This window comes from Metopolophium dirhodum, chromosome 2 (assembly GCF_019925205.1).
Source record: "Metopolophium dirhodum isolate CAU chromosome 2, ASM1992520v1, whole genome shotgun sequence".
Classification (NCBI taxonomy): domain Eukaryota; kingdom Metazoa; phylum Arthropoda; class Insecta; order Hemiptera; family Aphididae; genus Metopolophium; species Metopolophium dirhodum.
This window is the reverse complement of record NC_083561.1, coordinates 23,314,699-23,341,023: the sequence shown is the minus strand read 5'-3', so window position 1 is coordinate 23,341,023 and position 26,325 is coordinate 23,314,699. Positions and strand designations below refer to the sequence as shown.

The 26,325-nt window shown below is 31.8% G+C and overlaps 3 protein-coding genes across 4 annotated transcripts; 1 reads left to right on the top strand and 2 right to left on the bottom strand.

Moving 5' to 3' along the window:
• Positions 1-935: 935 nt before the first annotated feature.
• LOC132939970 (transmembrane and ubiquitin-like domain-containing protein 1) lies at positions 936-7,989 on the bottom strand. 2 transcript variants are annotated; one of them, XM_061007416.1, is made up of 5 exons: positions 7,847-7,989; positions 2,765-2,859; positions 2,489-2,698; positions 1,691-1,970; positions 936-1,604 (listed from the first exon to the last, which is right to left on the bottom strand). In XM_061007416.1, the coding sequence occupies exons 3-5, from the start codon at positions 2,694-2,696 to the stop codon at positions 1,133-1,135; spliced, it is 960 nt and encodes a 319-aa protein (XP_060863399.1). In that variant the 5' UTR covers positions 2,697-2,698; positions 2,765-2,859; positions 7,847-7,989; the 3' UTR covers positions 936-1,132. The 2 variants fall into 2 exon arrangements, with proteins under 2 accessions (XP_060863399.1, XP_060863398.1); XM_061007415.1 differs by lacking the exon at positions 7,847-7,989 and having other exon boundaries at positions 2,765-3,116.
• A 198-nt stretch (positions 7,990-8,187) lies between these two features.
• Positions 8,188-16,836, top strand: LOC132939969 (zinc finger protein Xfin-like). Its single transcript, XM_061007414.1, has 5 exons — positions 8,188-8,829; positions 11,794-11,853; positions 11,966-12,310; positions 12,384-12,455; positions 12,671-16,836. The coding sequence occupies exons 2-5, from the start codon at positions 11,824-11,826 to the stop codon at positions 16,163-16,165; spliced, it is 3,942 nt and encodes a 1,313-aa protein (XP_060863397.1). The 5' UTR covers positions 8,188-8,829; positions 11,794-11,823; the 3' UTR covers positions 16,166-16,836.
• A 4,730-nt stretch (positions 16,837-21,566) lies between these two features.
• LOC132939343 (UV excision repair protein RAD23 homolog B) lies at positions 21,567-25,577 on the bottom strand. The gene is made up of 7 exons (XM_061006447.1): positions 25,276-25,577; positions 23,732-23,810; positions 23,426-23,639; positions 23,213-23,363; positions 23,016-23,142; positions 21,987-22,300; positions 21,567-21,926 (listed from the first exon to the last, which is right to left on the bottom strand). Exons 1-7 carry the CDS (start codon positions 25,339-25,341, stop codon positions 21,816-21,818), a joined length of 1,062 nt encoding a protein of 353 aa, XP_060862430.1. The 5' UTR covers positions 25,342-25,577; the 3' UTR covers positions 21,567-21,815.
• Between the last annotated feature and the right edge of the window lie 748 nt (positions 25,578-26,325).

Below are 26,325 nucleotides of genomic sequence, written 5' to 3'. Positions count from 1 at the left end.
ACTATTAACAATTATGTTGTCATTACCCATGAAAGCAATTTCCTGATTATATTAACTAATGATCACAATAAGACATTAAGTGGTACTCACTAAACACTATGTTTAGAAATACCAATTATTATAATCTAAACATACAACTTTAAAAAATCAAATTACAATTTTGTTTCGAAGAACAAACATTTATTTCTATTCTTAGAATATGGTTGAATTAACATATTATTTATAAAGTATGTAATAATATCTACCCTTTAAGTCTAAAATTGAATCAACCAATATTTTTTTTATTCTCTTTTAGCAAATGTATACATATATATATTAATGATATTATTTATAAAATGCATTAAAGTGCTTAAAAATACTTCTATAAGCTATCTTCATTAACTACAATATTATCAAAATACATAAATACAAATCATTGATATAAAGTTTAAGGTATTTTTAAAACTAATATCAGAAAAAAAACAAATATATCTACCATCAAATAAATGTATTACTTAGGAAATTTGTGGATATATTAAATTAACAAATTGTATTCAATAAATTGAATAACGGTTAAAAAAAGACAATTATTATTAATCTAAACATACCAACTAAATCTCAAACAAAGCTAATATAGTAAATAGTAATATATATATATACTATATACATTATAATATAATTTTCATTTTAATACATAACTCTTAGGATTTGTTTTAGTTATATAGTTATGAATTTATTGATTTTGATTGATTTATTACAATGCAAATATGTGCTTCAAATTAATTTTTTTATTATGAAAAGAAGAAATATCCAGAAAAAATTTTTATTTCTAATTCTTGAAAGTTTTTTTTTTATATACATTTTTGAGTTGAATAATATAAGATTCATACACAACAAATTTGATGTTAATAATTTCTAAATAGACAAAAAAAAATAAAACAACATAATACAACATGTATAAAAAATTCAACTAGTTTTTATAGAGGAATAGTTCAATTATTTAAAAATAATATTTAGGGTCCTGGTAAAACAAATAAAAATAAAATATTTGCTGTATAAATTAGAAACCATGTAGTTATACAATTCTTATTACATACATTTTAAAACATTTTGCTTTTGTGCTTACTTTGATTTGATGTAATGAAATATAACACTAATTGTGTCTTAATTGTGGTAAATGATGTTGTTGCTCTTCGCTGTCCACCAAATAAGTGAGAAAGGCAGTGAATAAAAAAATTGCAGTCAATATTCCCAGTGTACCCGTCGATGTATAAGAGAACAATGTGTAGAACTGGATTCTGGCATACCAAAGTAATGATATTATTATTGTGATTAAAGCAGATAACAATGTTGCCAAGTTCCATTCACGTTGAACTGGACCACCAGGTTGACGCTGACCATGACGTATCGTGTTTGGCAGTCGTTGCTCAGCAGTATCTTGGTTTACAGGATCAGGGGTTTGCTGAGCATTAGTTGTAGGACGTGGCTGATGTATAAGGCAGTGTACAACACAGTTATCATGAAGACCACAACTACTCAGTGAAGCTTCATCATCATGTAATACCTTTCCTTGAAATATCAAACGAATAATTTTATTGGATGTCAACTCATTGGTAAAATGTCTCCTAAAATAAAAATAACATAATATAATATAAATAATAATACACAATAAGATTGTAAGATAGCATTCATTATTCAATTTTTATAATACCTTTTGAAAACTCCAATAGTTTCTTGTAGCCTGCCTTGAACTAAACGACAATTGTCATTTAAATACTTCAGTCGTATTCTTATAGAGTCTTCATATATCTGTGGTTCATTTTCAATATCATTGGTATCATTGCTTTGACTAGATTCATCGAACTGTTCAGTCACATCACTTTTTGTAGCAACAGGATTATCATTTTTATCTTCAGGATTATCATTACTTAAAGTTGAATTTGTTTGAATCACATCATTTAATGGAACGGTTTCTGTAGCTGATTGTTCGCCTGAAATAATTTATTTCTTAAACTTATTACATGTATAATAAATTATATTAAGCAGAATAAAAAAATCTCCTCTTAAATCAAAAACATAAATTGTTTCAGGTTACTCATCAATAACCAGATCAATAAATAATAATAGTGGATTGCATAGTTACATCCACAAAATGTCTATTTTTAAAACCTAAATGTGAATAATTAAGATTATTATCAATATACAAATTGTTTCCATAAAATATAAAATTTGAATTTTTTGAGACACTGGTTAATTATGTTTTTATCATTAATAATTTATTTTGTATCCTCTATCACCGATGTTTAAATACAATGCAAATTATATGCATATTATAAAGACTTAGGTAGTACTTCAAAATTTAAGTATAATAATATATACCTATTAATTAATATGCTTATTTAAAAACTAGATTACCCAATTTTAATTAAAATTGTCTAGTGCTTTTTCAGGAATATTTTGTTTACACAACATTATTGAATTAGCCAAGAATAATAAATAATAAACTTACTAATAGATTGATTAGGAACTGAAGGTGCAACCCTTGTAGCATCATGGTGTCGTCTTCTTGTACGCCTTTCCAAAATGAAAACAGCACCACGGAATATTTGCATTTCGGCCACTTGTGTAGACATCCATAGCAATACGATTAGTACAATAACGAATAGTATACCAAAAAACTGAATAACTTCATCACCAAAACCCTCTACTAACGCCATAGCTACATAATTATAAATTAATAGATATTAACACTGCATTTATCACCAATGGTATGCCAATAACTTACTGTTTTATTTTACTCGAAACGCCAAAAATTACAGTTCTTCAATTTTTCCTATTCATTTACATGATTATTGTATTCGGATACAACAGTTGTAGTACCTAGGTAGTGATTCATTATTATAGTATCAAACATCAGCATTCACAATCTTTATTTAATTATTATTGGATTATACAATTTCAAGGTTGTTGAAATATTATAGTGTTGTTAATGATTACGGTAAACCGAATTGACTTTTAAGTAAACTACGAAATACATTAAACTAGTTTGAGCCCTTGAAATCGAAGGCCAAATCTATAATTTTTAATTCAATCTCATACAGCCCATGACAAATTTTGTCATTATACAACCCGACAAGGCGACAACCGTCAACCATAGATCATGAATTCATGATAAATTAAATAGGTATATCAGCAATATACCAGTTTTGAAAAAAATCGCGCATCCACCCACCGCCCAGCCATATTCTGTGACGTATGCAATTCTCTGTTTCTCATTGATCCACCGCCGCCGCGACCAAGACTCCACAATCACGCGACCGCTCAACCAGTTGGAGTAGTGCTTACGTCACAGACATGCGTATCACGAGTTGTTGACATACCTACATGGAATAGTGGATACGAACGAAGTTACGAACGTACAGCTGATATGATAAGTGAAGCAAGCACCTTATCATGCTGCGGCAAGACTACTAGCGCCATGAACTATCTTAGTTCATGCTAGCGCTAATCCTATGTACGTGTGTTAATGTAATTTAGTTCCTTTTCCCTTATTCTCCCAGACGCATTTAACCATAGAACTGATAGAACAGTCCTATACATGTAGTATACTTCTCTATGGTTCTATACACGATGTATATCCTATATAACAATCCTAATTCCTATTTAAGCGATAGTGGCTCTTGCCGCAATGCGAGAAGGAGCTTACTTCAAAAATTTTACTGATAAGGCACATTTTTTCGTATCCACAGATATAAAAAACATGTTTTATAATTATTTGTTTTATAAATTTGTGTTCGTATCCAATATAATTTATGAATCCGTGCATAAATATTTAAATTGTCATAGAATAATCTAGATTGCTAACTGTGATATGGCGTGAAGTTACCACATACTTCGCTACACTATATAGATATCTGTGGAAGTTACCATCAGCCATTTAAAAAGAGGCCGATGGGGTCTTATCCATAGATAATAAAAACATGGACAGGATAATATATATATAGATATACATTTAACGTTAAATAGAAAATAACGTCTTATCGGTGAAGAATAATATCATGAATAGATCTTAGGATCTAAGGTATAGAGGCTAATAAAAAGCATAGACATATAATAGAATCTATTATATGTCTATACTAAAAAGGTATACCTAAATTGATAATCTGATTATCTATATAAATATAATCATACTATGCAAAAATTTAAGCAAACGGCCTCAATATCTTATATATGTTGGACCGCTAAACTAACATATAATATATTATACGCACTGATTTCTGGATTAATTTGCATAAATATTATAATATCTATGTTCTGCTGTCACAATATAAAGGGTAAATGGACATTTTTCCCCCGATATATTTTTGATGTGGATATTTTCTCCCCATTTTTTTAAAGTAAATTATTGAGTTATAATATTGAATTTAATAATATGATATTATTTATTATTTAATATGATTTTTTTTTTAAATAAAATATAAAATATATAAACTAGTTTTTATTTTCATAAATATAATAGACTTATAAATGTATATGTTTGATTAACTGAACTACTTACGTGAAACAATAAAAATAAAAATAAATAAGTTGGTATAAAGTAAAATATAATTAATAATTAATCCGACATAAAAATTATACATTTTGTAAAAAACATTTGAATTTTGATTCTTTTAGATACTGAGCGAAGCAATGAATGTATTGATTTTACAATGATGTGTGTTTTTTTTTAGATTCTGAGCGAAGCGATGAATGTATTGATTCTACAATGATGTGTGTTTTTTTTTTTATTTTTATTTTTATTTTTGTGTCTGTCATCACCTTTTAGGACAGTAAAAGTGCTTGAATTTTCTTCAACAGTAACTTTTCTGATAGGAAAGTGAATCTAGTTGGTACTTTGGGTGGTCAAAAGTAAAAATTTCCCAGTAGTTTTCAAAAGCGATGTGAAAGCAAAAGAAAAATTAAGGAAAAACAGGAATTTTTACGCAAATTCTGTTTTTGAAAAAATCGAATTTGGTTTTTGGTGTAACTCTAAAACAAATGACCGTAGAGACATGAAATTTTAACTGAATATTTATATTAGCATTTTCTATACACCATAAAATTTACAAAATATTTTGTCTCTTTTTGAGCTGTTTACGGCCATTGTCAGTTTTCAATTTTTTTAGTTTTTTTTTCTATAAATATCAATAAAATTTTATCTGTTGAGTAAAAAAGCTTGAAAATTTAATAGAAGGCTCCTAGGTTATTGTTTCAAAGGCAGATGAAAAAAATTAAAAATCCTTAGTCATAGTTTTTATTTATAAGCATTTAAAGTTCAAATGTTGACAAAATACGGAAAAATCACGAAAAATAGCAAATTATTTTGAGTTGAGAATTCATAAAAATTTTTCTTTTTAAATCTAAGATTTGAAAATGTAATATAAGATTACTCATAAGTTTGTCTACCTTTATCAAAAAAAAAATGTCTACAAGAAACTTAAATTAAATTTTTATGAGCGTCTGAAATTTATATTTTTACAACATTTGATATTTTCTCGATTTCTCATGTAACAATTTTCTTATTTTATTGTAATTAAAAAACGAATGACTGCAGATACTTGAAAAATTCATTAAATGTTTATATTAGCATTTTCTATACACCATAAAATATTTTGACTCTTTTTGAGTTGTTTACGGACATTGTCAGTTTTCAATTTTTTTACTTTTTTTTTCTATACATATCAATAAAATTTTATTTGTTGGGTAAAAAAGCGTGAAAATGTAATATAAGGCTCCTGATATATCGATCTAATAGCAGTTGAAAAATATTAAAAATACATAGACACAATTTTTTTTTTATAAGCATTAAAAGTTCAAATTTTGACAACATTTATTAAATTTATAATTTATTAATTATTTTGTAGTTAAAAATGTATAAAATGTTTAACTTTTATGGCTAAGGATTGAAAATTTAAAGCAAGGCTCCACGTAAATAGGTTATATATAAATTACTTTATTTACAATAATATCATCAAATATACTTGGTAATATCATAGGCTGACTGACCGTTTTCGCTCAGAATCGTTTTTCTCATACAAGATATTATATCATTGTATTCAAATTTAATACCATCCATTACAGTGACCCACTTGTAACCTACTGTACAGCAGAGCGACATCCACTTATCCACCTTTTGTTATTTCTTAACTTATATATTTTTTAGCCTTTGGTCATATTTATTTTTTTATTAAGACTGTACCAGTTTGAATAATTAACTATTTAATAATTGCTTGTTAATTTGATTCAAGTAGTTCAGCTGATCAAAAATAGATATCTATAATTTATTATATTTATTAAAATATTTGAAAATATTAGACAATTAATTAATTTTATATTAAATAATATTATATTATTAAATAGTCAACTTTAAAAAAAATAGAGGGAAAATGTCCGCATCAAAAATACATAGTGGGGGGGATGTCCTACTCCACCGAAAACAGTCGGGGGGAAAATGTCCGTGATTCAATATAAAGGCATTATCACAGATGGATGGGCAACCATACTATCTTAAATCGTATGTCGACCTATCCACGGCTATATGCCTATATATCTATATCTAACTGCATTATAAACATGTATTACGTGTTTAAGACATCATAAAGACGTTATAAAGTCATGATTATAAATATAAAAGTCGCACGGGAACTGAGTTCTATTCCGCATTCAGTTGTACTTGTCGCATATTTATCATTTAACTAGCGGTGATATAAATTGCGAGTGATAACGGTTGTACCAATCATACGCGTGATATCAATGGTGAGCATGCGCATTTACACCTATTCCCCACAGTGTGTTGGCTTCAAATCAATCAGATCACGGATTAAAATTTAAAATTTAATATATAAGATTTACCATTTACACTTGATAAAGAAATAAAAATAAATGCTCCTGCAGTCATCATAATAATATAGTGGAATTTGTTGTGTTAATTTGACAGAAAATCACAAAATTAATGCACAGCTTTGCCCCCCTGGAACCGCTACTGATTCTTGCTTTCAAGTTAAAAAAAAATTAGGAAACTAGGGTAGTCGTTCTGCTGTATACATTTTTAATTTTGAGTGTATCTTCAACCTTGTCATTAAATAGGCCACCACACTGACGTTTCTGGGTGTCCTGTACTATAGTTATGTCCCATCAACCCCCTCTACACAATTTAAAATATAATTATTTTTAAAATACCCATTTTGCAGGTATTATGGTTTTTCTTTTTTAATGAAATTTGTTATTGATCAACCCCTCCCTCCCGAAAAAAATCTTGGATTTACCACTGGGTCACTTAAATAGATGTGTTAAATTTGAATTCACTGATATTTTATTATTATACAATATTATATACTAAAAACGATTCTGAGCGAACTGCGAAAAATTATGTCGTTACCCAGTTATCTCGGCAATATAATATTATAATCTAATATTATTATGATTAATGTGCCAAAAATAGGTAGGTATAGGTTATCTGTGAACTGTTTTATACAAAATTAGATAAGGTAATGATTATTTCATTTTATATTATAGCTGGGAACAGTGAAGTACCTATCAATATGGAGTATACCGTCATAGTGTTATCATAGGTATAGTACAAACATTTTTGTATTTATTGATAATATTTTCTTAAAAATAATCAAAATATGATGGAAAGCATTTATTTTAAGGGGGTATAAAAGCCCACGTACACCCTCCTTAGTTGCTCCAATACTTACCCACACAGGGGCCAATAATCTAATAGGTGCGTTCGAATATGAATAGTTAGAGTAGAGTACGTTTAGTTAGAGTAGAGTTGATTTTGTTATCTTCGAAGCATTATTATCCGTGGAGTTAAAACACTTACCTATTTTTTCGGGGTCAAAGAGTTAACCCGGAGTACAACAACTCGGCGTTACAGAACGATAGTACGGAGTTAACTCTGCGTTCCCGAGGGAAGTTGGGTTTTTTTTTTTTTTTATAGAGTTAACTAGAGTTGAGTTTTCGAACGCACCCATGACAGATGTGGTTTCGTTTTCAATAATAAGTGATAAAATACAGAATAAATGAAAGGGTTTCATTTATTCTTTGATAGGCTGCTGCTGCGACGGTGGAACCGTTGGCCACACTGCGAACGGTCCAGTGGTGCGCGACCACAGGCCGGGGACACATTCGTCGGCGCGGGTTCGGTTGGTATGAGCACCAATGGTTCTCTCCCCTCGTCTATCCTGCCGACCGTATCGTGGAATCGTGGTTCCGTTTACATCGGTTTACAGAGTACAGACGGCCGACGGGGAAAAAAAAGGTATAAGCATTAAGCAGTTAGTAATAATATGTCATTCGGTTTCGCCGTTTCGCGACTTGAAGATCTTATTTGGGCGCCGTGCTCCGGTGATCCGCGCTTCCGTGTCCACGACGTCGGACCCATGTCCCGTCTTTCGGTCTGAAGCAGACGCCTCGCCGTGCCCGTCGTCCGCGCCGGATACCCAAGTTCGCGGGTGCTCCTGCGGCTGCAGCTGCCCACCGGTCCGTCCGTCGTCCGTACGACGGGCCCGGTCCACCGTCATCTCCGTCCACGCCCGGGCGGCCACCGCCGCCGGATATCCACACTCGTGCAAATGGCCGACTTTGGACGTGGGCCAGTTATGTAAGGGGCCCCGCCGCACGACAGTGACGACACACCGCCACCGCCGCCGCCACCACCACCACCACCACCGCCACCACTACCTTCCCGCCCGCGCACGTCACCGTGAGTGGCACCGCATTACTCGTCGTCGTCGTCACTCGGCAGTGACTTTGGACACATAGTCAGACTTCGCCCGAAACGGATAGCTGCCGCCTCGCGCAAAGGTAACGTATTTTGCAATTATTTGGAAGCTAATTTTTTTTTTTGCGATCATGTTCGCGTTTCGTGTCTCGGGTGTACTCCCCGGTCCTTTTCGAGGACTCCGCACTAGCTCGACCCAATAATTTTCGGGAGCTCGAGCGACGGTCACAACCGACGCAAGGGACCGGACGTGGCGCTCGGGATTTTTTTTACTCTTGTCCGCGCGCTTGAAGGTGACCTAAATACTACACCATCGGCGATACGGATGTGGCGCGGCGCGTAGAATGTAGAACGGCGGCGACGTTGGCGACCGCCTAGGAGTGTGGTGTAGCAGTCGTTTGGCGAAACGAGGTGGACGGAGGGCGGTGGAGTGTTGGGCGGCTATGGCAGTGCGGTAGGGAATCGTTCGTCCAAGGGGCCACGGGGGACACGACCGGAGGCGGCAACTGGATTTCGGTTCTCGTTCTCTGTATCATGCAGTGCCGTCGATGCCTGACCGCCTGCCCGCCCGCTCGCCCTCTCGCTCCCGACGACCTGCTGCAGCTAATTCGTTATGCGCGTGAAAATACTAACGCAATACACCTGCCGCCTGCTAACGTTGTGCGGTTGATGATACGCTACAGGATTTTTACTCGTTGTATAGGTATATAATTTTTTACTCTGGGCGGGAGTGGTGCCGCGTGTGCGTGTGCGTGTGTCCGGAACGAACAGGCGGCCGGCTGCACCTCCTTCTGGTCCGGACACGGTGGAATTGTTCCAGGGAAACGAGTGTGTGGGCCGTCTGCGACTGCGGCGACGGTGACGGCGACGACTGCGGTGCCGTCGTCGTCAACGGTGTCGCGGACGACTGGGCCAGTTTGTTGTGCGAATCTCACTCGGCAATCGGTAAAAACTCGTCGGGGCGGTCGTGAAATTTTTTTTTCTCCTCGAATTTGCCGTTGTCACTCGGTAGTCGGCACAATACACTGCTCGTGCCTAATTGTGGTATCTACTAACAATATTTATAATAACATTAAAATTAATTATATAGGTATTATTATTTATTAATTCTTTCGTATTATGTTATCAATTATTATTGATAAGATAACATCTAGGCTTACCAAAATTTGAATTTTTCATTTTTATCATCACGCCATCGTGTTTTAGAGGGAAATAATCGTATTCCGAACATTTCAAGCACCGCGCGCGCGTGTAAGATTTCATAGTAAATTTATGTATAATGATATACAGCAGCTGCTGCTGTTGTTGCCGCCGCCGCCGCCTTCCTATTATTATTGTTATCACGATTCTCCGAAAACGATTGTTATTATTTTATTAATATACGTAAATATACCGATTTCATTATCATTTTGAGTGATATTAAATACCATGAATTATTTGAACTTCCACAATTACAATAAGTTTCGACAAAATATGATTTTTGAAAATACGTTTAGTTACTCCCCAATAAATGTAGATTTGAACAAACCAATCTATAAACGTTAATTATAAAAACATTTTTACATTTTAAATACAAGAACCTTATAAAATAGTTAACGTAAATACTAAAAGTATTGTAAATTTGGATTTTTTTTATTTTACTTTTTACGACTAAATAATTTAATTTTTATATAATTGATTGAATTAACTTATCTTAAAATTTTATTATGATTTATAAATAATTATTTTAACTTTTACCTGTTAATTCAACAGAGCTATTATAATAAGTTCTGTACCTACCTATACTGGCTATATTATTTATATCATTTTCACATAGGTGAATATTCACGGACTTACTAAATAGTAAATACACATGTAACAATCAGTTAGTAGTTACATACACTGAATTTTGAGCGCAAACTCCTAATAAATGTATACTTAAAAACTAAAATTTGTTATTTGTGACTACAAGTAACTACTAACAATTGTTTTATTGCTACATTGATATCATTAAGTGTATGTGGTAAACTTAGTATTGTATTTATTTATATATTATTATACATAGACATTTTATAGGTTTTAATATAAATATGGATAAATAGGTAATTCTTATACCTTATATTCATAATCATACCTATATCCAATGGACCTAGGAAAAATTGTGATAAATAATACCTAGGTATGTTTTGTAATTAACTTACATAATTATCTAAACCTTACCTATTATCTTACCTATTTATCAAATTAAAATATTTAAAATAAGTAAAATTATAAAAAAAAAAATTTCATTTGGTATCATTTAACTCGCAAAATTTATAAATCAACATTTACATCTAATAGAAATTACCTATATCTAGTGAAGAAGTTTTAGATGAAAATTGATCATATTTTACTTCTGATGTTACAATATGTATAACTTTAGCTTTTGGTTTGTTTTAGGATATTGTAATCAAAATACTGTTGTTACTTAAGGGAGAACTTTACTGTGTTTTACTTTCTATATTAAACCAGTAAACATGTTTGTTAAGAGCATTAATTTCTTAAGGGGATTCCATACCGTGATTTTCTGTTTTTGTCTAACACACGCGCGACATAGGATTTTAGACGGATTCTTTGCCAAACATATCAATTGATCCAATGAAGTGAACAGAATTCTGAAAACAGATTTGAATTCGTCGTCATATCTATTTGAAATCGATTTTCCCACAATTTTGATTTTTTGATTTTAGATTCTCCAAAAATTGAAATACAAAAATGTTTATATACTCTTTTTTAATATGACGTTTTCTGGAATTTGGAGGGATAATATCAAAAATGTGGGAAAGTCGATTTCAAGTAGACTTGACGACGAATTCAAATCTGTTTTCAGAATTCTTATCGCTTTAATAGATCAATTGGAATGTTTGGCAAAAAACACGTCTAAAATACTATGTCGCGCGTGTGTTAGACAAAAACAGAAAATCACGGTATCGAATCCCCTTAACAATTCTATTTTAAATTTTGTAAAATATTTATTTTGTGTTATTTATTTAATAGTGAAATCATAATATAATTTTTATTTGTTTTAGGAATATAATCAGTCTACACAAAATAATAAAATGTCACGATTACATCACATTCAACCAGAAGTAAGTAAAAAGTCATTACCTATTCCTATCTATACATTTTCCATTGAAGTCAATTGGTTTTTATTTTAAAATATGCTCAAATTAAATTTATTTAAAATGTGTGTGTTGGTAGGTATCAATTTTTGCTGTTTCTCCAAATCCTCCTCCCAAACCAAGAAAAATTAAAAGCGAACCTCCTCCTTTAAAACCAGCAATATGGCCTTCCAAGCAACCTGCAGCATCTATGCAATTACAACAATTCTTAAAAGCTCAACGTTTGAGTCAAAAGCAGCTAGTTCAAAGAGCGCCCCCGCCACTAAACAAAATGCAATATTTTGCTAATGATAGCCGTACAGAGTATCAAAAACAACAGCAGGCAATGCATCAAAAAATGATGCAGCAACGTGCCATAATAAGTAGCCATACAAACAATAATAGTATACGAGAAGATTCTCCAAACCCAATGGATTTTTTGGAGGTACCTTACCTAGTTAAATACTGCGTTATATTTTTTTCTGTGTTTAAAATTTGATCATTGTTATTGATTTTAGATTGGAGTTCATGCTGGTAACTGTATCATCAATAATATTCCAAGGGAAAAACCAAGATCCAATTTTAAATCGGTAATGTGCTAAACTAAATTTAAGTTTATAAATGTATAGCTAAAACTATGAAAGTTGACATATTTTATAAGAACTCGAAAGTAGAAACTGAAAAATTTAAAAACCGAAAGCTAAATATTAAATATATGAAACAGTTTGACGCTTAATTTGTATTGTTTGATTTTATTTAATAATATATTATGTTACCGATCTTATATGTGTAATTATATTTATAGGGAGGAAGTTTATCACAATCGGATTCTGGAAGTCGTCGTAAAAATGCTAATCCAAGAAAAGTAGCTCGAGAAAATGAAATTGAACCACCGGGACCAAGTGATCACTTTCTGCTTTCTCAGATAAAACAAGAAAACCTTCGTCAATCCTGCTTGTTATGTGAACGAAATTTTAGCAATAAAATTGATTTAAGTCAACATATATCTGAAGTGCATGGTATTGAACCTTCAGATTTACATAAGTTAAATGGACATTTGGGAGAAGATGAAGAACTTGCTGAAAGTATGATGGAAGCTGAAACTGTGTTTTTTTGTGAAGTATGTACTAGAGAATTTCAAGATAAAGCTAGTCTTTGGTTACATATGGTCAGAGGTCACAAACAGGAAGCTGCAGTGACATGTGGAGTATGTATGAAAATCTGCACTGATAGTAAATCTCTAATGGAACATGTAAATATTCAACACCCTAAAAATTGTGATACTGCTGACTCCGTACAACGTAGATATAGATGTCAGGTGTGTGCACGGCAACATGATACCAAGAAAAAAATGATGAGACACGTAGTCATCCACACAGTATACGATAATGATGGTCAAATTATCGATCCTGATAAACTAATAATAATCAATAATAATTTTCATCCAACCAAGTCTTCAAATAACGAACATTACACAATTAGCTGTCAAGTATGTCACAAAGTATTTCCAAGTGAAGAAAAACTTTTACGACACATGTCTTCTGTTCATCTGATGACTGGTTGTGATGATATGATTACTACAACAGCTATAACAACCACAGGTAGTTCTTCTCAAAATAGTTTTGTGAATCGTTGTGAATTATGTGGTGATTCATGTGGTTCTCGTACTGAAAAATGGTGGCATGTGCTTAAACAGCACGGTACTAATGAAACACTTATATGCCCAAAACCAGACTGTAGAAAATTATTTGTGTCGCAATCTTTACAAATTGAACATCAATCTCATCATGAAACCCAAGGCGAACTTCCTAATACCTGTGAAGTATGTGGGCGGTTATGGCCTAATCGAAATGATTTTTATAAACACATAATGGCTGTACATGCTGAATGTATGCCTTTATTATGTGGTATATGTTTAAAAGTTCATGTGGATGTACCAACACTTAGAGAACATATTAAAGAGAAACATGAGCCTTTAGTGTCTAAAGAGAATGCTATTTATTGCGATATATGTGGACGCACTTACACCAAATGGTCAAAAATGATGAGGCATAGATCAATCCACAATGTTGAAGATCAGGTATCTCACTTTGTAACAGATCAATTAACTGAAGTGAATCTTAAGTGTACGTTGTGTCCTGATACCGAATTTAAAACTGTTGAAGAGATATCTGAACACAGAAAGAATGACCATCAATTGCATGTATGTGATCTATGTTCAAAATACTATAGTGGCAATAATCATTTATGGAAGCATGTTAGTAGACAACACAAAGGTCATCCAGACGTCACATGTAGTTTATGTGCACGCACATCTGCTTCTAAAGTTCACCTCAAAAGACATATGATAAAATATCATTCTGATCCTGTGGATCAGCTTATAGACAAGTCAAATAATAGTATTTGTGCAGAATTAAATGCTATTCACCAATGTATAAGATGTGATAAAGTGTTTAGGATTAGAAGTTTACTGAAGAAACATCTTAAATACTGCAAAGGTAAAAGAGATGCAATGCCAATACCCAAAGAAAAAGGTCATTATCCTTGTACAAAATGTGGTAAAACATTTGAATATCAGACTTACTTAAACAGACATTTAAAGCATAGCCACTTAGTTCAGTACTGTGAGATATGTTCTGAGGATAAAACTGGTGAACACTTTGATAATAAAATGTTACTAATGGATCACATCAGAGACAAACATGGAAATGACCCAGAGTTGTGTTGTGATGTTGAAGGTTGTGACAAAGTTATGAGAACTAAAGTCGATTGCCAGAAACATAAACGTGATCATGTCCGTAAAGTATTTTCATATGTTTGTGAATTTTGTGGAGATATGCACTCAAATAAGAAAACCTATAGAAAACACTTGAGGCAGCGACACAAAGGAAACACTCAGTATTTATGTGGTGTGTGTATGGAAGTATGTGTTGACAATGATGGTTTATCAAAACATTTACATGAAGCACACCCTCAGACGTTTTCCAAGTCAAATATTTGTCAGATTTGTGGAAAAATGTTTACTCTTGGTAGTAAAGTAGGGGAACACATAGATAAAATTCATGGAAAAAATTTAAAACCTTGTAAAATCTGTTGGAAAGTATTCAGTGATATGGATAAACTTAAAGATCACATTGAAAATCATCCAGCAAAAGAAGATTTCCCCAAAGTAACTACCCCTGTGAAAAAAACAATAGAACCAAAACCAAAAACTCCCAAGCTATATGGTCTTCCTAAAGAACTTGCTGAGCTCGGGTTCAATGAAGAGCAACAGGAAAGTTTGAAACGAGATATAGATGATGTTACTTCAGATATAAACACAAAGAGGCTAAGAAAATTACACTCTTGTACGGTTTGCTACAAAAGCTTTAGATTTGAAACAGATCTATATGATCATAAACGAGAAGAGCATTCGATTATTGAAGACAGTTATATGGAAGAAGAAACTGATCGCAAAGAACAACAGCCACCTGCACCAAAAAGTAATAAGACTATATGTGGTATATGCAAAAAAGAATGGATAAGTTTGAAACATTTTTGGCAACATTTAATAAGAGCTCATCGCACCGAAGCTGCATTTGTTTGTGGTATTTGCTGTAAAATAACTAAAAATTATGATGAGCTAGCTTTACATTTAGACAATCATCATCCGAATGCCACAGTTTTGTCATTATTTGCGTGTGATGTTTGTGGTCGCAATCACAATGCATTTTCAAAACTCCAAAAACACCGTATTATACATTCAACTGCACCACCTGCGTTCCCGAAATTTCATTGCGATGAGTGTGAATTGGTGTTTAATTCTAAGTCATATGGAGAAAAACATATTTTAGGCCATGGACCGGGTAGTAAATTATGCAAAGGTAAAGATTTGTGTCAAGAAATGGACGATGACATGTTAGACGAACAAATTGAAGAGGAAGAAGAAGAAGAAGAAGAAGAGGAGGTAGAAGATGGCGGAGATGCTGAAACAGAAAATAAAGGAGACGATGATGAAGACGAGGAGGAGGAGGAGGAGGAGGAGGAGGAGGATGACGTTGAACAAAATGACGATGATGGGGATGATGATGATGATAATGAACAAAATGATGATGTAGAAGATGAAGAAGACGTGGAACAGAATGCTGAAGAAGATGACGACGACGACGACGATGATGAACAAAATGACGATGTTGATGCAGAAGACGATAAGGTTGAAGCAGATGATGACGAAGAAGATGTAGAGGAAAATGGTGTCGATCAAGATGATGATGAGGATGAAGAACAAGAAGAGGAAGAGGACGATGATGATGAAGTCTAATTTAGGTTCCTATAATTAAGTTATTGAGCTTTTGGAGTTGTTGAGTAAAACCTGTTGTTTTTCTATTTATTTACTTTATACAAAGAACTTTAGTGACCAAACCATTTGAAAGTCAATATATTTTAATGAATACATAATATTATATAAAGACTGGTACCTATACTGCCAATGGCTGGCGAAACAATTACATACCGACCTAATTCTTGGTATCAATACACATATTGTATATAATTTTTATACTTATAATAGGCATGGGTTTTGTTCTGTGTATTACATTTTTATATTAATATACATATATATATATATAATTTATTTTTTAACACCAAATAAATAATCATTGTACTATATTTTTGTTATTTACTGTTAAAAAGGCACTTTAATACCTGTTACGCTATTTGTAAATATTTTTTCAACTTCATTGACATTGTATAAATAATACCCAAATATTATGTTAAGTGTACGAATTTTTTTGAGTAAGAATGTATATCATTGTAGAAATTATTTACTAAGCAAACTTATTTTTCAACCAAACTGTATGCGTAATTTTATATAATCTGTGTGTAGTCAATAATTGTCGTAAGGGTTTTTTCTACTTGTATTATTTTACTTGGATCAAAAAGTATAGATACGTATCTAATCAATTATACAATAAAAACATAAAACAAATATTATTTTTGTCTCGTAATTCAATTTATTACTGTCCCAAGTATTATTAATTTTTGTGTTTGATGTTGGTTTATCTGTGAAACGTGGCTGTTTATGGACACATTGTTGTAGTAATCAATGAAATGATCACTGACTGCAGATGTCAAGAAATTTTTCCTTATGTTTTGATTTCAACAATTTGGGTGGGAGTAAATTTATGAGCATGACATGTACCTAGGTATTTCGATGTTAGATGATTCCTTATCGTTGACACAAGTAAGACTTTCTATAGCTAAGCTCCCAAGCTATCTAATATTAAAACTTGAGACTATTTATGCTATTGCCATTTTTTTTACATTATTATCTATATTTATGTTATGGACTTGTGGTTTATAATTATATGGTATTTTTGTGCTTACACTATGAAGTATGAACATCTTTATCTACTTATTATTAATTATATTTAAAGAATGATAGTACCAACGGGGTGCACACTCCTCCCTCTCACGGGAGACAAAATTTTGTACACAACATGTATATAATAATATGTATGATGTATGTGTATACTGAATAGATTCTATTAAAATTTGCTGATGCACCAACCACCCGTCTCCTTCGCACCGCAGTGTCAATACAATGCGATTTGTCATTGAATTAAAATTGTATACATGCAATGACCTACTCAATGCAGGGGTACCTACACTCGAAACCTACTACACGATATAGAATTATGGAAGAAGCTGCGTGGTTTTTTTCAATAGTTTAAAATGTTTAAATGTTTTGTTTGAATTTATAGTGATGGAAAATAGGCCCGGGGATATAGCAGGTAATAAAAATTACGATTCGTAATGAATTTGCGTACAAATATTATAATTAAAATGACCAGATTTAAATTGCAAAAGTTAGCAGGACCCAATAATTTTCGGGAGCTCAAGCGACGCGGGGATGCATATAATATGGAAAAACATATTTTGGAAGTAAATAATAATGAATACACCTACCTGCATGTTTAGATTTAGAATAAACAGAGCAGGCTTGGGCGTACTATTTAAAAATAAACTATTGTTGACGATGCGTCATAAAAACGGTTCTCCAATAGTACCTATAATCACCCCTATACATTGTCAGTTGCACCAAATACCAATGTCCTTTGTGTAGGACAGTAATTCTTGTTTAAGCTTAGCGCCAGGGCCGTATTTACACTTTTGCTTTCTGGCTCAACATTATTGTACACCCCACCCACAAAAAGATTGCTTGGTTATGAAAATGTTGTATTGTTGTTAAGAACACAGATAATGATGATTTTAATTATTGTCAACATATACAACTGTTCACTGTTGAACTGTAAACTATAAAAAATGTACAAAAATGAATAGTCATAAATAATTATCATTGATCGACAAAATGAGTAAATGACGCATAATGACCGTATCATAGTTTAGGTACTCAAACAAATTCTTACCAAAAAAAAAAATGTTATTTATATAATACCTATACACCGGGTGCCCGGCCGTTTAGGGGGCCTGGCATGTATCAAAAATTGGCTGCTCGGGGCAAATGTCCCCGTTGCTCCTCCCCCCTGCTTAACGGGCGTGCAATTTTCATCTAAACAGTTTAGATGTCGACTGTTGAGTGGGCTGGCCCACGGCCACGTCGATATTTTATAGTGTGCCCGACCATCACACATCCCATGATAACATGCCGAAACTATAGGTAAAATCAATAAGTGCGCGTCTGCTCTTTCTGTCATCGGACTAGACTACTCCTCTACAATAATATTACGTAGGTACGTTGTACCCGAAAACGTCGCGGGCGACGTTCGTCCAGATTTGTTATTTTGCCACAAGTATAATAATTTATACGGCGAGTACCGTTTAATGTGATAACATCGATTCGGGCCACTTTGATTCTATTAACCAGTTGATTCCATAACGCATCTTTTTTGGTAGCGTCAATAATATTTGGTTTGGGATTTTCATTTTTCATTCCAATAAAACCAATGATCACATTAAGCGGAATTCACTGCAATAGTTCCTGGATGACGGCGACACGCTCGTGAGTCGGTGCCCGGTGGCGCGTAATTTTCGGGAAAATGATCGTCAGAAACAATTAAATTCAGGAAAATATTTGTAGGAAATGCTTTTGTGGTGGGAACTAATAATAACTGGAAATCATTTCTCAGGAAAATCGATTCGGGAAAGTGTATTTTAGAGGACAATTATTCTTAAGAATTAAAAATCGATGAAAATATAATTCAGGAAAATATTACCCAAGAAAATAATAGACGGAAATTTAAATATTAGAAAATATTTACACGGGAAAGTACCTAATATTCAGGAATAATACTTTCCTATGTAGAATATTTTCCCGGTTTTGAAATATTATTCCCGTGTACTATATTCCTGATTTATAACTTCCCATAAAGTTTTTCCCTTGTAATATTTTCCTACGAATTATTTTCTTATATTTTACTTTCGCGTTTTTTTTCATTCCTCTAAATAACTTTCCTAAATCGTGACACTGTTATGTCACAGTCGCGTCGCAGCTTATTATGATATTGGTAGAAAAAATAATTCCTCTCATCCGTAGCTCATCATTATGAGTCAGCAAGTATGTTTTACCATTGATTATATAAATATGTACTAGTATTTATAATCGATGGTTTTACTAATGCCTAATCAAACATAAACCTAAATTGTATACATTTAATATAGACATTATTACATTATAATATAGGCAAATACATGATAAACGCATAGGCGTGTCTACGGTGGCAGCCTAGGGTGCCTGGGCTGCCCCTGCAATTTTTGAAATGTGCTGGTCAACCGAGTTTTAAATCAGAAGGGTCACAACATTTTTTTTTTTAAACTTGATTTTTTTGTGTGTATCGTTATAATTACCATTTACTTACAAAGATATGTTCAACAAAATTAGGTAGATAATATCTTTATTTAACATGTATTGTCAAATTAATTTCCTGACTTCGGAAATCGGAAAAACCTACTATAAAGACTTGAGACAGACAACGGTCTGATGTTTGATTTGTAGCTAGGTGGTGTATACAAGGCTGTATATGAATAATATTTCTGAAGTTACTGTAGATTATTATTGTAAATAAATAATTTACTTTTTTATAAATTATATAAATATTTCACTGTGGAAGGGGGAGGGGGGTGGTTAAAAAAGTACGGCTTTGGGTGTATAGGGCTTTTTTCGGTTCACTAATAAGGTAGCGCCGATCATTAGCTAGGCTACCCCTGCCGATGAAGTCTAGTCACGCCTATGGATAAACGTAAGGAAAATAATTTTATAATTATATTTATATTTTATAATTAATAACAATAAGTATGTATGTTACCATGTACATAATAAATAATGTTTTTGTGAGTGTAAGTGGGAGGTGTAGTCATGCTTCGCCTAAAATAATTTTACTTTATTTTATTAACTACGTTGTAGAGTCCATATGCAAATAGATAAAATTAGTAATGTATTTAATTTGAATAATAGTAATTGGTCATATTTTTTATCATTTGCTCTGTTTCAAGATTGCTTATATGCATCAATATATATCATTGCTATATTTTATTGTTATAATATGAAGTATTGGACTTATATATCTAATAATATAATAATATATATATATATCAATATAATACGACATAGTTAAGATAATGAAGATACTACAACAATTATTGATTACTTATACACATACCACAAAGATTTAAAAGAAGATCCTGCTATTATAACCCGCTACAAACAATGCCCAATATGTAGAACATGTGTTTTCACAATATTAAAACACATATTAAGTGTTAAAAGACATAACTTTACAGAAAAAAACTTAGAAATGTACAAGATATTAGATAATACATTTTAATCAAATATTATAAATCAGTTTAAATTGTATATTGTATATTTTAAATTAGTAAATTAATTTACTATCTTATTTAAATTAAACTACATTTTTTTTTTTTAACTTTGATATATTATTGTATAATACTTAGTTAATGCCAACTGATAAATAATATTAAAAAAATTAACAGCGATTAAAATAAAATTTGAAGTTAATTAATATAAAGAAAAATTTGTTATATAGTTCCTAATAAAAATTTATTTTTGCACATTTAGCATTTTAATTGCATATTTTTTAGGTGTTAGTTGCATTAAAGTTTGGTCTTTAATGATGAACTATTCCAGGTATAAAATTCTTGCAACAATGCCAACAGCTGATGATAATAATTAGTAGGTACTAATAAAAAGTTTCAATATGAGAGCATTTGAAAAACTAAACAAGGTCTGATCATTTTATAATTCAAAAATGTTTATATGAATGGTAAAATATGTATAATATGATTGATTTAAAGAAATTATTGACATTTGGCATAAATCAGGCTATTAATTGTAACATTTATTATACTAACATAAAAATCTATAAAGTTAAAAATGATTTGCCAATCTATAGACACTTTTTTTCCATCAAGACTATTTTGTAATAACGGATTGTTTAAGAATATTAATATAATGTTGTTTATTTCTGACATCCTTATTGTCTATCAATGTACCCAAATATTATATTTCATATGCGAAGAATACACTACACATGATTTGTACTGTGATACTAAGCTCGGAGGTAAACATAGTAGTCTTTTAAAATAATTAAATATGACGGCCACATTAAATATATGTTGAATTTATTTGTTTTTAAATGTTTAAAAACTAAAATGGGAAAAAAATCATTTACATTTAATAAAAAAAATTATGTTTTAAGAAATTGATTTTATTTCCATCAGAAAGAATAACACAATAAAATTAACCATAATAAAAGAAATAACTTTAAGGACTGCTCTAGCTCTAAGATATTATAAATAGTTTTTTTTTTTTTTTGAAGCAAATTTTCCAAAACAAACAATTACTATTTCTCAGATTAATTTGTTAAATACACAGCAATTTTGTTTTAATATGTACTTATTCAGCAAAATCCTTTCAGTCTTGAAGTCATGGTATTTTAATCATCAGGTTCTTGTGTCAATAATAAATTTGCAGCCATATTTTCATTCTTCTCACATGCAAAATATGCCTGCACAACTTGGTGTTCTGGAAAACCTAACGCTTTCAACTGAAAAAATGTAAAATAAAAATTATATTCTGATAGATGTTCATATGTTGAAATACTCACTCTATCTATGGCTTCTTTGTCTTGTGTAGATACAGGCACTTCGAATCCATCAGCTGGCCCTCTACTAGCAGCTGCTGGTGCTGCAGCAGCACCTTCATTAGGTTCGTTTAACATGCGCACAAATGCTTCTTGATTATTAGATATCATTTGCAACAGAGCTGGGTTGGTTTGTCCAATTTGTTGCAGTACAGAGTTTAATAATTCGGGATTTTGCTGAACAACAGTACGCATTTGTTGAAATGTTGGTTGGTTGCGCAAAAAAGCTAGGGGATCAGTTGCAGGAACTTGGCTACTACCAGATAAATCACCTGAGTCTTAAAATAATAAAGAGTACAACTTATATAAGTATATAACGAAGATTATAAAATAATAATATTTATTAAAGCTACAATACAGATAATGTGAATAATCATTTATCTCTCTCCAAACAATTTGTCAAAAGACAAGTAACATTTGAAATAAAAACTACAGTTCCACAAAAAAACACATTTCTAACAAAATCATACAAGTATTAATTTATAACTCATAAGATTCCAAAATTGTATGTCCTTAAATATGACATACCTCCACAGTTTAAAATATTCTATTTAATATGATTTTAAGACTATTAAAATATAAAAAAATATAAGTAACAGGTGCTAGAAATAAATGGAAAATACCTGTGATCAATGAAAATAAATCCAAATAGTGTATCATGAATAATGAAAACACACTAAATACAGACAACTTTAAAATAAATAAGAACTGTGTATTTATTCGTTAGTTTAAAATAAGTACTCCTAAATTTTTTTTTGGTAAGCAATTTTTTGGCTGTGGCCGACATTATGAAAGGTGACGATGAACACCAATTAAAATTATTGGTATGGTCCAATAGAACTGGATAAAAATCGGTCATTACCTGAGTATAGAAGATCCTAACATTATCATCTTCGATGAGTGGTAGGAGTCGGGAGAGTAATTTATAATTTAAATAATATGTATACCTTACATTTTAAATTCATTAAAATAAAACTATATTTTGAGGATTACCTTCACTGAGCACATTCCTATTTGGAGAAATAGTTGGATCAGTTAGAAGTTCCTGAGGTATTCCAGTAAGTAAATATTCAACTGCTCTGTCTGGATTGTTAAAACTAGCTCTAAGAGCTTCCACAACCTTAAATTGGATATAAAAATAAAAAATGGTTTCATGATTATAATATGAATATAAGAGAACATTTTCCAACCTGTGGTCTTTCATATCCCATATCCATAATATTTTGAATCGTTCTTTCAGATTCCTCATCAAATGCAGATTCTGGTTCAGAAGCAGGTGTTTCTACTGGCGATGTTAATTGCTCTACAGCAACTCTAGGTTGCATAATCGGTAAAGGAGAACTGTAAGAAAAATATTAATTAAAAATGTATGAGAAAGATTGAAATAAATCGGCAAATTTTACTTGTCTGCTGGTATCAGAGGTGTTGAAACTGATGGTGTTGAAACTGATGGTGTTGATTTAGTAGCACTAACACTTGTGGCATCAGCAGCACTATCAGTATTAGTGGCACTAGTAGCACTAACCGCACCAGCTGCTTTTGAAACCATAACCACCACAAATTTTTTTGTGTCAATGTTACAATCACTGATTTTAGTATCATCACTAAGTATTTTTCCTGTTTATTTATTAAAAAAATGTATAAATAATAATAAGACATTATATATTTTAATAGTTATTTATATTATATTAAAAATAAGCATAACCAACCGGCATAAATCAATTTTTGGTTTTCTGCCAAATATTCAGATCCTTTTTCAGCTTGCAGTTTTTCCTTTAACTGTCTCACCTACAAATTTCAAACTTATTAAATTAGTCATTGTTTTTTTTTTTTTTTACTATTTATATATTAAATATCTATATACATAAAAGACAAAAAATGTTTGCGACTGACTGACTGATTATGTTCTTTAAGCATTCCTAAATTGTTCATCCGATTGCGATGAAATTTGGTATGGAGATAGATTAGACGACCTTTGGGAATACATTTTGTCACAAAAAAGGTAAATAAGAGGTCCAATCCAGGGATGTTCTAGAACAGGGATTTTGATATTATTATTTTTGATTATATATGGTTGCTATTGATTTTAATAATAATAATTATTATTACTAATGCGATAAGCCTATTTTATATTTTAGTACAGAACGTATAGAGTTCGGACCACAATTTCAGTGGACCAATATTTTGCATTTTTTGATACTTTGAAGTTAAATTATACATAGGGTCCGCGACCTACAGCAGGTAGATTGACTATCTGATAATATACTGCTCACATGATCACAAAAACCAAGCAATAGCAACTCATTTCTGTGTAAGCCAGAATTAATATATTTATTAATATTATAAAAACTATTCTAAAATTATTAAAACCTATTTAAGAATTTTTGATTGTAATTAATAGTTCAATCCAACAAAATCAAAGATGCTGGGTTATAATAATTGCTTACATTTTATAAAAATTGAATGTTTATTTTTATTATAAGATTAAATACTAGTCTTTTGGGGTTTGAACAGATCAATTTTCTCTTAATTTTAACATGTTGAATACCGATATCAACACATTGGTGACAAGAATAAATGGGCACCCATGGCACGTTGTTGACATACAGTAGCCCATTTTGTATCAAGTTTTTATTAGGCGGCTATAGCAAAACACATTTGAAATTTATATTGGCCATTCATTATCGCATTATCATATTTTATAAGCGGCGACTGGTGCCCGCAGGTTAAATCTTGTTAGCCACTGGCTAGCGCATGTAAAATTAATATTGTTAAACCGTGTTAAATGAAAAACAATACATTTACGTCAATATATTGATGATGAATGTAGGCAATATTAAAAAAAAATAAAAATATTAAATGTTTAAAATTGCGTAAACGCAGTTACTTTATTTATGCATATATGAAAGTTAAATTAAGTTTGCATAGTTAAAAATAAAAACTATTAATAATAATAATGTTTGACTTGTTAGTTTAGCCTACGAGCATCTGAACCAATTGTACAACAAACATAATTTAATGAAAGAAATTACATAGTTATATTACACAGTACATAGTTACTATATTTAATTTGAGTGTATTGATATTGTATAATAAATGAGTGATGAAATGAAAAAAGCAGCATTTTAGATTAGGTTTAGGTACCTACAGAGTAATGCTATGAGTACACTTAAAACATTAGATATATTGATTAGAAACAGTACTTCGTTTACATTTGTATGAACCCACTACGTTAGAAAATTAAATATATTACCGTTTGGTCCGAATCAATTTCCAGTTTGAATGTGTGCTGTTGCAAATTTTTGAACGTGATAAGCATTGTTGATGCTTCCGAATACAAAGCCAACAAGCGGTATAAGACGTCAATAGATTCGTCAAATGAACTGTTTAAGCGTTACAAACTAGTAAGACCAATAGATTAAGTAATAACATTAACCATCAACAATGTTAATTCGATTTAACTTGTTAGTAAAAATTTAACATTAAAAAATTATCACCAAAAACTGTTTTTCATTGCCGTGCTCCCGTGCACCCGTGATGTGATGTGATTGAAGCCTAAGGTAGACAATTATGGTCAACGAGTTGTAGGTATGGACGTAGAAAACATAACCTAAACTACATATCACGACTCATCATGGAAAAAATGAAAAATATAGATTTGGAATTTCACGTTTTTCACGGTCCGGATTTTAGTAAAAAAATCGATCGATGTGATTTCCCGGATTCGAAAAATAACAAAATTGTACAGCAAAATATCGACGTTGGAAATGAAAAACGTTTAACGTAATATTATCAGCTCTGATATCAAAATATGTCCATTTAATTGGCACGACGACATGACGTCACAATTCACGCCCGCGTCTCATCATCGCACCTACAGCCATTTTAATGTCACACCGTGACTATGGCTTTTTCGAATGGACAGAAAAAATATAACATGGCCATTATTTTAGTGCGCGCTTGCGCATTACAATCATCTACCGCTGTTCGCTCAAATATACGAACAATTTTGATCGTTTTACTCTCCATGACCCTCGCATTAACCGCCAAAAATTCTGACAGTCATCCTCTCAGGCTACAAACTTTTAAAATTACAATTCATTTTTATGTTGGTTCTCCGATGAACTGAACAGCAGCCAGGCACTAATAAATGATAGTTCTAAATTAATTATCGTAAAAAATTAAGTCATCTGACAAAAACACGTGCCCATTGCGAACATAGACATATTAATAAACATACTTATTAATATGTCTATGATTGCGAGGCAGTGCAACCAGAATTTTTTCAAGAGGAGGGGAGGTC

Bases quoted from the DNA above. Each gene is read 5' to 3' on its own strand.
- LOC132939969 (XM_061007414.1), top strand. From the start codon at position 11,824: ATGTCACGATTACATCACATTCAACCAGAA. The intron at 11,854-11,965 runs GTAAGTAAAAAG...GTGTGTTGGTAG, and splicing joins TACATCACATTCAACCAGAA to GTATCAATTTTTGCTGTTTC. The intron at 12,311-12,383 runs GTACCTTACCTA...TATTGATTTTAG, and splicing joins ACCCAATGGATTTTTTGGAG to ATTGGAGTTCATGCTGGTAA.
- LOC132939970 (XM_061007416.1), bottom strand. From the start codon at position 2,696: ATGGCGTTAGTAGAGGGTTTTGGTGATGAAGTTATTCAGTTTTTTGGT. The intron at 1,971-2,488 runs GTAAGTTTATTA...AAATTATTTCAG, and splicing joins AGTTCCTAATCAATCTATTA to GCGAACAATCAGCTACAGAA. The intron at 1,605-1,690 runs GTATTATAAAAA...TTTTTATTTTAG, and splicing joins ACTATTGGAGTTTTCAAAAG to GAGACATTTTACCAATGAGT.
- LOC132939343 (XM_061006447.1), bottom strand. From the start codon at position 25,341: ATGCTTATCACGTTCAAAAATTTGCAACAGCACACATTCAAACTGGAA. The intron at 23,811-25,275 runs GTAATATATTTA...TGAAATTTGTAG, and splicing joins AAATTGATTCGGACCAAACG to GTGAGACAGTTAAAGGAAAA. The intron at 23,640-23,731 runs GTTGGTTATGCT...ATAAATAAACAG, and splicing joins CCAAAAATTGATTTATGCCG to GAAAAATACTTAGTGATGAT.